At 45.7% G+C, this 10,649-nt stretch overlaps 1 protein-coding gene across 2 annotated transcripts in view; it reads right to left on the bottom strand.

Moving 5' to 3' along the window:
* Nucleotides 1-842: 842 nt before the first annotated feature.
* The window catches only part of LOC119976128 (rho guanine nucleotide exchange factor 4-like), a 75,759-nt gene continuing 65,952 nt past the window's right edge, over nucleotides 843-10,649 (bottom strand). For both annotated transcript variants that reach the window (XM_038816315.1, XM_038816314.1), the window contains exons 8-9: nucleotides 9,449-9,695; nucleotides 843-1,208 (exon numbers count right to left, since the gene is read on the bottom strand). In XM_038816315.1, the coding sequence (XP_038672243.1) occupies nucleotides 1,069-1,208; nucleotides 9,449-9,695 (387 nt within the window). In that variant the 3' untranslated portion in view covers nucleotides 843-1,068. The remainder of the gene's footprint in view (nucleotides 1,209-9,448; nucleotides 9,696-10,649) is intronic.

The raw sequence follows: 10,649 nt of genomic DNA, 5'->3' as shown, positions 1-10,649 counted from the left end.
GCAGCTGACAGTTTAGTATCTCTTTTTTCAAATCCAGGCTTGACTAATCGTACACAATGAGCAGTCAACAGTATGCAGGTACACATAATTAAACACTGAACAATTGAACACCACAGTGATGTGTGAGACACCACATCAAGTTAACATGAGTGAGTTCTTTTCTATCATGTGCCTGCGTAATATTTAATTCTGTTACCAGGTAGCTGGGAGGACCCCACCTCTTCATCTCCAATAGCCAGGCATATCTAGACTCCACTAATATCCAGCTGCTCCTCTCCTTAGCTGGATGGATAGAAGGCCACCCCCAATTCTTTAGCTCTCCCTGGACTTCTATGCTCTCACCTGTGAGGAGAAAATGTGAGGAGGGAAAGAAGAGACCTTTATGCCTGAGAAAAATAGAATGTGCCAGAAAGATAGATGAACAACTTTTGTTGACGGTAATTATCATTAATCTGAAAGGGAATGGCAGTAGGGCTGGTCAGGTTGGGATGCAAGGAAGGAAATAGACAGAGAGAGATGGATACATGTACAAGTCAGTTAGATTTCATGTAGCCTCCCATTGAAGGGCAACAGAGTGTTCCATTTGGAGCATCAGGATCCTGCATGATTTAACTGTGTGCAATAAATTTGTCCATTTTGTACAGAAGAATTGGCAAAATGAATTTGAAACTCCAATTCCATTTCACCACCTGATGAAGTGACATTTAGGTAGAAAAGATATTAACGTGATACAGTACTTGACTCCAAAGAAAATAATGTTAAACAGCAAGAGGTGAAAGTTTTGTGATGACCTTGTTTATAGTACTTCGCTATTTCCTGATGAGAGCAGTGTACAGACAGTGGAGTGTCCAATAAAAATTTATATTCTCGAAAGATACAGGCAGAAATTTCCTCTGAACAGATTAGTCTCTAACACATGGTGGGCGCACCGGGTACAGAACATGACATTACATCCAGCTGAGGTTATCTTTATGTCATGCAGAAGTGTGGCCTTCGGTGCTATGTACGTCGGGCAAGTCTTCATGGCGAATGTGGCTAGTGGACAAATCGCTCCTTGGAATAGGGTGCTCAATCTTTACCCGATCCTGCCTTGTTTGAGAACTTGCGCCAGAAGCTGGCTTGCCTGCGTTTGGGCTGAGCCAAGAAGGACAATTGTTCCTGTGTGACGGTCGAAACGTTCAGTGCCGGAAAGTCATAGTAGCTCGCATCTGTGACAGAGAAGAAAAGAATTATTCGGAATGTCACAGAGAACAGAATATTCACATTATTGCCTCAGTTCAAGTTCACAATGTTACTTGGCAAAATAGAATCATAGAATTTATAGTGCAGAAGGAGGCCATTCGGCCCATCGAGTCTGCACCATCCCTTGGAAAGAGCACCCTACCCAAGCCCAGTGACCCAAGCCGGGAATCGAACCTGGGGCCCTGGAGCTATGAAGCAACTGTGCTAACCACTGTGCTACCGTGCTACATTTTCTGATTATTTTGCTTTTAGCTGAGAAAGATTCATGGCTTCAATGTCTCTGTCTGGGTATTGTGTACTACTACATCTGAATGTGAACAACTGACCCATTATTATACTAATCCACATAAAATGCCACCAATATTTGTTGTCTTGATGACTGTGTGCATCTATTGTAAGGTATTTCACCAGATTTGCCTTTGCATATGGTGGGTTCAATCATATGATTCCTCCATTAAGGCTGCACAAAGGCTTTGTCAGACTCTGTTCTCTTCTCGCGCTGACCATACCCCATCCCAAACATTTTTCACAGGTCATTACTTCAACCTGATGGTGGAAGTTCTCCTAATACATCAAGGAGTATGTAGGTGGTGTGAGAAAGTAGCATTGAAGTAGATGGGCAGGCATGATCTAACTGAATGGAGGAGCAGGCTGGAGTTACGAGAATGTTACTATACCTTAGAGTGCATCAGCACTGTTATATGTATGGGTTACTATAGTTGCATGCAATGTGTCTTTAAGAACTGAGTCACGTGACTTGCATGATGTCATCAGCTTCTTCGCGGGCTTTTACCTCATCTAGTTCCAAACCTTGTACAGTTAAGACCTATTCAATAAACCTCTGTTAATCTTACTGGGACTAATTAAAGAGGATAAGACAATCCCCACTATTGCCTGTGCCTGGATAAAGCATTGGGCCCTATTATTTGCAAATTATGAATATCCTTCAGGGCACTGTCCTGAAATGCGAAGAGCTAACGTAAATGCCCTGAGTCATCTCCTGTTTCCCACAAGCCTGGCTCTTTTGCTGGCATTAGAACAGGTCACGATGATCCTAAATTGTTTCAAGATTTTTCCAGTGTCTGCAAGGCAAATTAAAGCCTGCACGCAAAAAGATCCAACACTGTCTAAATTGAGGCACATAGAACATAGAACTGTGCAGCGCAGTACAGGCCCTTTGGCCCACGATGTTGTGCCGAACTAGTCTGAAACTAATATCAAATCAACCTACTCCCAATAATTCTAGGGCGCTCCATATGCTTATCCAATAACCGCTTGAAAGTTCCTAAAGTGTCCAACTCCACTACCATAGCTGGGACTGCGTTCCACGCCCCAACAACTCGGAGTAAAGAACCTACCTCTGACATCACTCATATCTTCTACCATGAACCTTATAGTTATGCCACCTTGTAACAGCTACATCCACCCAAGGAAAAAGTCGCTGAACGTCCACTCTATCTATCCCTCTCATCATCTTATACACCTCAATTAAGTCACCTCTCATCCTCCTTCGCTCCAATGAGAAAAGCCCAAGCTCCCTCAATGTTTCCTCAGAAGACCTACCCTCCAATCCAGGCAGCATCCTGGTAAATCTCCTTTGCACCCTTTCCAATGTTTCCACATCCTTCCTATAATGAGGTGACCAGAACTGCACACAATACTCCAAATGTGGTCTAACCAAGGTCTTGTACATTTGCAGCATAATCCCGCAGCTCTTAAACTCAATCCCCCTGTTAATAAATGCTAACACACTATAGGCTTTCTTTATGGCTCTATCCACTTGGGTGGCAACTTTCAGAGATCTATGGACATAGATCATGGAATTTACAGTGCAGAAGGAAGCCATTCGGCCCATCGAGCCTGCACTGGCTCTTTTGAAAGAGCACCCTACCCAAGCCCACATCTCCACACTATCCCCATAACCCAGTAACCCCACCCACCACTTAGGGCAATTTTGAACACTAAGGGCAATTTATCATGGCCAATCCATCTAACCTGCACATCTTTGGACTGTGGGAGGAAACCGGAGCACCCGGTGGAAACCCACGCAGACACGGAGAGAATGTGCAGACTCTGCACAGACAGTGACCCAAGGCGGGAATCGAACCTGGGACCCTGGAGCTGTGAAGCAATTGTGCTAACCACATTGATAAAAATCACAAATAGCAGAGGATCCAGGGATAACTGTGGTACACCGCTAGTGACTGGGCTCCAGGATGAAAATTTACCATTTACCACCACCCTCTTCTGTGTGATAGCCAGTTACTGATCCAATCAGCCAAATTTCCCTCTATGCCATACCTCCTTACTCTCTGCATGAGCCGACCATGGGGCACCTTATCAAACGCCTTACTAAAATCCATGTATAGAACATCAATTGCTCTACCTTCATCTATGTACTTAGTTACCTCCTCAAAGAATACAATCAAACTTGTGAGGCAAGACTTATCCTCACAAATCCATGCTGACTATCCTGGATTAAGCCGTATCTTTCCAAATGATCATAAATCCTACCCCTCAGGACCCTTTCTAATAATTTACCTATGACTGAAGTGAGACTAACCGGCCTATAATTCCCAGGGTTATACCTATTCCCTTTCTGGAACAAGGGGACAATATTTGCCTCTCTCCAGTCTTCTGGCACTATTCCTGAAGACACTGAGGACATAAAGATCAAAGCCAAAGGCTCTGCAATCTCATCCCTCGCCTCCCAAAGAATCCTCGGATATATCACATCAGGCCCAGGGGACTTACCTATCCTCAGGCTTCTCAAAATTTCGAACACATCTACCTTCCGAATAGCTACCTCCTCCAGCCTACCAGCCTGCATCGCACTATCCTTCTCAACAATATGGCCCCTCTCCTTTGTGAACACTGAAAAAAAGCATTAATTTAGGGCCTCTCCTATATCTTCAGACTCCATGCACACGTTCCCACCCCTAACTTCACCTTGGTCATTCTTTTGTTCCTCACATAAGTGTAAAAAGTCTTGGGGTTTTAGAACATAGAACATAGAATACAGAAAAATACAGCACAGAACAGGCCCTTCGGCCCACGACGTTATGCTGAACTTTTGTCCTAGATTAAGAACAAATTAAGCTACACCCCGTCATTCTACCATAATCCATGTACCTATTCAATAGCCGCTTGAAGGTCCCTAATGTTTCCGACTCAACTATTTCCACAGGTAGTAAATTCCATGCCCCCACTACTCTCCGAGTAAAGAACCTACCTCTGACATCCCCCTATATCTTCCACCATTCACCTTAAATTTATGTCCCCTTGTAATGGTTTGTTCCACCCGGGGAAAATGTCTCTGACTGTCTACTCTATCTATTCCCCTGATCATCTTATAAACCTCTATAAAGTCGCTCCTCATCCTTCTCCGTTCTAATGAGAAAAGTCCTAGCATCCTCAACCTTTTCTCGTAAGACCTACTCTCCATTCCAGGCAACATCCTGGTAAATCTCCTTTGCACCTTTTCCAAAGCTTCCACATCCTTCCTAAAATGAGGCGACCAGAACTGCACACAATACTCCAAATGTGGCCTTACCAAGGTTTTGTACAGCTGCATCATCACCTCACGGCTCTTAAATTCAATCCCTCTGCTAATGAACGCTAGTACGCCATAGGCTTTCTTCACAGCTCTATCCACTTGAGTGGCAACTTTCAAAGATCTATGAACACAGACCCCAAGACCTCTCTGTTCCTCCACATTGCCAAGAGCCCTACCGTTAACACTGTATTCCGCATTCATATTTGTCCTTCCAAAATGAACAACTTCGCACTTTTCAGGGTTAAACTCCATCTGCCATTTCTCAGCCCAGCTCTGCATCCTATCTATGTCTCTTTGCAGCCGACAACAGCCCTCCTCACTATCTACAACTCCACCAATCTTCATACCATCTGCAAATTTACTGACCCACGCTTCAACTCCCTCATCCAAGTCATTAATTAAAATCACAAACAGCAGAGGACCGAGAACTGATCCCTGCAGTACGCCACTGGTAACTGGGCTCCAGGCTGAATATTTGCCATCCACCACCACTCTCTGACTTCTATCGGTTAGGCAGTTCGTTATCCAACTGGCCAAATTTCCCACTATCCCATGCCTCCTTACTTTCTGCATAAGCCTACCATGGGGAACCTTATCAAATGCCTTACTAAAATCCATGTACACCACATCCACTGCTTTACCTTCATCCATGTGCTTGGTCACCTCCTGAAAGAATTCAATAAGATTGTGAGGCAAGACCTACCCCTCACAAATCCGTGCTGACTGTCCCCCTCACCTCACCCCACCTCACGGTCCCTTAGCTGAGATTCCCGGCCCCCTAGCTGAGATATCGAAACCATCGACAGCCACAGGAGAGGTTCCTGAAGATTGGAGGATAGCAAATATTGTACCCTTGTTGAAGAATGGCTGCAGGGATAAGCGAGGGAACTAACGACCGGTGATCTTACTTCTGTAGTGGGTAAGTTGTTGGAAGGTATTCTGAGTGACTGGATCTACAGGCATTTAGACAGGCAAGGGCTAGTTAGGGAAAATCAGCATGGCTTTGTAAGGGGAAAGTCATGTCTCACCAATTTGATTGAGTTTTTTTAAGGGGTAACCAAGAAGGTAGATGAGGGCAGCATGATTGACTTTGTCTACATGGACTTTAGCAATGCCTTTGACAAGGTACCGCATGGTAGGTTGTTGCAAAAGGTTAAATCTCACAGAATCCAGGGCGAAGAAGCCAATTTAATACAAAATTGGCTTGGTGACCAAAGCCAAAGGGTGGTTGTGGAGGGTTGTTTTTCAAACTGGAGGCCTGTGACCAGCGGTGTGCCTCAAGGATCGGTGCTGGGTCCACTGGTTTTTGTGATAGATATGATTTGGATGAGAATGTAGGAGGAATGCTTAGTAAGTTTGCAGATGACACCAAGATTGGTGGCATAGTGAATAGTGAAGAAGGTTATGTAAGATTGCAACAGGTCTCTGCACTGTAGGGGGCCTTTCTGTAGAAAGCCTCTGCAAATGTTTAACAATCTGAGAATGTTTCAGAACGCCCATGATGGAACCATCAATTCTACGGACACATGCTTGTAGGATTAGAATAGCGGTTTTAATATACTTACAACAGAGCCAGCCTGTTAGCGGTTGAACTTTCGGTGAACTGGCTGGCTGACTCTGTGGCACGGATCTTTATACAGTAGCTCCAGGGGGAGGAGTTCTGGGCAGAGCCAAGGGGGGAGCCCAGTACAAACTCTCGAGTACTCCCAGAGCTACTCCCCCTGGTGGTCAGGTAGTGCAATTGCACTTACAATATTGATACATATATACTGGGAACAGAGTGGCATTGGTAACTTATAATACCGTGTGAATCTCATTCACCACAGCCCACAAAAGCCTGAAAAGACCTCCAATCCAACTACAAGCAAATTGCAGCAAAACTCCTAACCCCTCACCTTTCTGACATATTCCAGGCCTTTTATCCTTCCTTGACTGTTGAAAGACTGAACTGTGAAAACTGCCTGGTTGACTAATCTATGAGCTGAGCTAAAAAAGTGCGCAGGCCACTGAAAATTGCTGTCAACTGTGAACTTAATGGCCTTTAACTGTCGGCAGGTGTGCTTCAAACTTCTGCACTTTCTTGCCGACCCAAATATCATGAAGCAGCACAATGATGTGGGGTCACCGTCCCGATGTCACCACATCCCATTTTGCGAGCAGTCGGGTCTATCGTGCAGCCACATGCCGATTGAAAAATTCTCCCCGATGTTTTAAAGAGCTGCTAATTCCAGTGGCTCATGGCAAATTATGTATTTGGCAACACGCAAGAGAGTTTGAGTGTAAACTCGGTTTAAAACACTTATCAAAATTGGCGTAATTCTGGACACAATTTGAATCTGGAATTGCCAATTGCCGCCAAAACTCTACCCTTTCTAATTTATTCAAGCAGAGTGATTTTGAAAGATGAGCTACATAATGAAATGCAGTAGGGCGGATGTTTTCAAATAGATTAGTCAGTCCAGAACCCTATCTAAATTACTACACTACGATGGTGCCAACTCCAAAGATACAGGGCTGGATTCTCCGTTGACCGAGGGCCAATATCGTAATTAGCGATCGGGTGGAGAATTGACCGACACTCAAATCGGGGCTGGCCGGTTAACCATGCTCCATCTCCTCGAAAATAGCATCATTGCGGCACGTCATCGGCCAGCCCTCCCACGATTATCCATCCCCGATGGGCCGAGTTCCCAATGGCATAGGACACGTGTGGTCTCAGCCATGCAGGAACCCAGCGTGACAGCTGCGGACTGTGTCCAGCGCCGCCATACTCGGCCAGGATTCGTGCCATTGGCCGGGAGCCCCCGATAGGCTGTGGGGACATGGATCATGGGTCGGATCCACGCACAGCCAGCACCATGTTCTATAGCTCGACCACTGTATGTCATTTGCCGTGCGTATGCGCGGCCAGGGACACGGCCATTCTCCGGCTATTTTTGTCATGGGAGCCGTTACTTTCACCGGCACCGCTGCTAGCCCATCACCGGTTCCAGAATCGATAAGGGCTTCACGCAAAACGGTTGGTCGTAAAAGACCACACGTGCTCCGTTGGTGTCAACATTTATTCGCTGTAACGGAGAATCCAGCCCGTGCCTTATGGCGATCTTGCTACAGGCAAGAGGCCAATGGTTCGTCCATGTCTGCGACACAAAGGTATCTGAAAGCGAGACTTCAGGTTGCCTAGGATTGGAGTCGGTGAAAATCCTCGCTGCTGATCTGAGTGCCTGAAGGGAAGGAGTCAGGAAGAGTGTGCAAAAAGCAGAGGGCAAAGGAAATTACGAGGTGGCAGAAAAGAGAGCCTGCTGGAAGAGCTATGAACCTGTATTCCTACATCATTTTGTCCTGTAACTGTCCCCAACTCCCTACCATTAACTGAGTAGGTCCTGCCCTGATTTGATCTACCAAAATGCATCACCTCACATTTATGCAAATTAAACTCCATCTGCCATTCATCGGCCTACTGGCCCAATAGGTCAAGATCCTGTTGCAATCTTACATAACCTTCTTCACTATTCACTATGCCACCAATCTTGGTGTCATCTGCAAACTTACTAAGCATTCCTCCTACATTCTCATCCAAATCATATCTATCACAAAAACCAGTGGACCCAGCACCGATCCTTGAGGCACACCGCTGGTCACAGGCCTCCAGTTTGAAAAACAACCCTCCACAACCACCCTTTGGCTTTGGTCACCAAGCCAATTTTGTATTAAATTGGCTTCTTCGCCCTGGATTCTGTGAGATTTAACCTTTTGCAACAACCTACCATGCGGTACCTTGTCAAAGGCATTGCTAAAGTCCATGTAGACAAAGTCAATCATGCTACCCTCATCTACCTTCTTGGTTACCCCTTAAAAAAACTCAATCAAATTGGTGAGACATGACTTTCCCCTTACAAAGCCATGCTGATTTTCCCTAACTAGCCCTTGCCTGTCTAAATGCCTGTAGATCCAGTCACTTAGAATACCTTCCAACAACTTACCCACTACAGAAGTAAGATCACCGGTCGTTAGTTCCCTCGCTTATCCCTGCAGCCATTCTTCAATAAGGGTACAATATTTGCTATCCTCCAATCTTCAGGAACCTCTCCTGTGGCTGTCGATGGTTTCGATATCTCAGCTAGAGGGCCGGGAATCTCAGCTAAGGGACCGTGAGGTGGGGTGAGGTGAGGGGGGATCAGATGCCTGCCATTACTTCATGGTAGCACATTGGTTAGCACTGTTGCTTCACAACACCAGGCTCCCAGGTTCGATTCCCGCTTGGGCCACTGTCTGTGCGGAGTCTGCACGTTCTCCACCTATCTGCGTGGGTTTCCTCCCACAAGCCCCAAGAAAGATCTGCTTGTTAGGTAATTTGGACATTCTGAATTCTCCCGCTGTGTACCCGAACAGGTGCCGGAGTGTGGCGACTAGGGGCTTTTCACAGTAACTTCATTGCAGTGTTAATGTAAGCCTACTTGTGACAATAATAAAGATTATTATTAGTGCATAATCCAACTCTCAGAATCCACAGGACAATTTCCTCAGTGCTATTTTGAATTACGACATGTGAGCTCCTTTTAATATCCTATTGAGAACATTAATGTCAAATGAGAAACAATTATTTCCCACTCTCTCCTCAGAACCCAAAGTACACATAAATCTTCTTACCTGCATCCAGCTCGCCTTCGGATATTTGTCTCTCCTCCTCAAAGGCATGAAGCCATAACTGCTTGTCTGCGAGATTCTTTGTAAAAAAAAGTTTGCTAGGCTTATCCGGAAACTTGCTCGTAACTTTGATCGCATTCCTGACTTTGCAGTCGAATTCCACGTCCTTTCCATCATCCAAATCCTTCACCATTCCAGTGTCCATCTTGATCCTCTCTTTGAAGTACAGTGTATTACGCTTCAACAGGTCCTGTGAAATGTGCCAAAACGCACCTGATTAAGCATAATATTGGGTTTTAATCCATTTAGCTGCCAGGCCATCACCTATCTCTAATGTTGCAGCAATGCAGCAATGTCGGTCACACATTACGCCCAAACTTGCACCAGTTTTCTGAATTGAAATTTATTTTTTTTTAACAAACAATTTTATTGAGGTATTTTTTGACATTGTAAACAGTTACAGACATCAACAAAAAGAAAGCAAAAAAGGCACAAATGTGCAAACATCAACGTTGAATCAATACTTCAATCGTACCATACTGCACAAGCCCGCTCCTCGCCCATCGACACTACCCGCTAATTTATCCCTCCTACTCTACTCTAACCTCCCACCCCCCTCCTGCTGATGCTCACTCTCCCGCAAAGAAGTCGATGAATGGTTGCCACCTTCGGGCGAACCCCTGTACAGATCCCCTCAAGGCAAACTTAAATTTTTCCATACCCAGAAAACTCGGCATGTCCGAAAGCCATAACTCAGTCTTCGGGGCTTTGAGTCCCTCCATGCTAATAGTATTCGTCGTTGGGCTATCAAGGAAGCAAAGGGCAAAACATCGGCCTCTTTCTCACCCTGGACTCCCGGGTCCTCCGAAACCCCAAAAATTGCCACCCCTGGACCCATCACCACCCTTGTCTTTAGCACCCGGGACATGATCTCCGCAAATCCTTCCCAGTACCCCCTAAGCATCAGACATGCCCAAAATATGTGTACGTGGTTCGCTGGTCCTCCTGCGAACCTAGCGCACTTGTCCTCTACCCCAAAGAATTTGCTCATCCGAGCCACCGTCATGTGGGCCCGGTGAACGACCTTAAATTGAATCAGGCCGAGCCTGGCGCATGTTGCGGTCGAGTTTATCCTACTCAGGGCCTCTACCCACAGCCCGTCTTCCATTTCCCCGCCTAGTTCCTCCTCCCATTTGAGTTTCAG

This window comes from Scyliorhinus canicula, chromosome 13, assembly GCF_902713615.1.
Source record: "Scyliorhinus canicula chromosome 13, sScyCan1.1, whole genome shotgun sequence".
Classification (NCBI taxonomy): domain Eukaryota; kingdom Metazoa; phylum Chordata; class Chondrichthyes; order Carcharhiniformes; family Scyliorhinidae; genus Scyliorhinus; species Scyliorhinus canicula.
This window is presented reverse-complemented; position numbering and strand designations above follow the sequence as displayed.